Consider the following 443-nt stretch of genomic DNA (forward strand, 5'->3'; position numbering starts at 1 on the left):
AATATATAGAAGAGAGTGAAAAGGCTAGTGATTGGTAGATATACAGAAAAAGAGAGAGAAGGGTAAAAATATAGTTCTTGTTGACAAACCATGTTGAGTGTTGAGACGTTGAGAAGCAACTGCCAACACGCCGGAAGAGCGGAGGCTTTATACTCGGAAAACCGAGAAGGTGGCGACCTTCGGTTTTGTCGAGTCACTGCACGAAAATCCTTTCCTAACGGGGGAAATATTGAAGTGATTTTTTGTGGTTGGAAAGATCATGTGTCACACATGCGCGTATATCTATATCAAGACGAACTTAGATTGTAAATTTCCAGTTTCAACCAGCATCAGACTTTTAAGATTTTTTTAAAAATAAAATATTCCTTTATTGTAAAGCGATATTCTATTGTGTAAGTGTAAGCGTCGCTTCACATTGTATTTTTGGAAACAATTCACATGAT

At 37.2% G+C, this 443-nt stretch overlaps 1 protein-coding gene across 1 annotated transcript in view; it reads right to left on the reverse strand.

The window, feature by feature from the left end:
- The window catches only part of LOC119591087 (WW domain-containing protein C660.06-like), a 2,035-nt gene that overhangs the window by 758 nt on the left and 834 nt on the right, over positions 1 to 443 (reverse strand). Inside the window, exon 2 of the mRNA XM_037939808.1 lies at positions 90 to 214. Within this exon, the coding sequence (XP_037795736.1) occupies positions 90 to 214 (125 nt within the window). The remainder of the gene's footprint in view (positions 1 to 89; positions 215 to 443) is intronic.

This window comes from Penaeus monodon, chromosome 28, assembly GCF_015228065.2.
Source record: "Penaeus monodon isolate SGIC_2016 chromosome 28, NSTDA_Pmon_1, whole genome shotgun sequence".
Taxonomy (NCBI): domain Eukaryota; kingdom Metazoa; phylum Arthropoda; class Malacostraca; order Decapoda; family Penaeidae; genus Penaeus; species Penaeus monodon.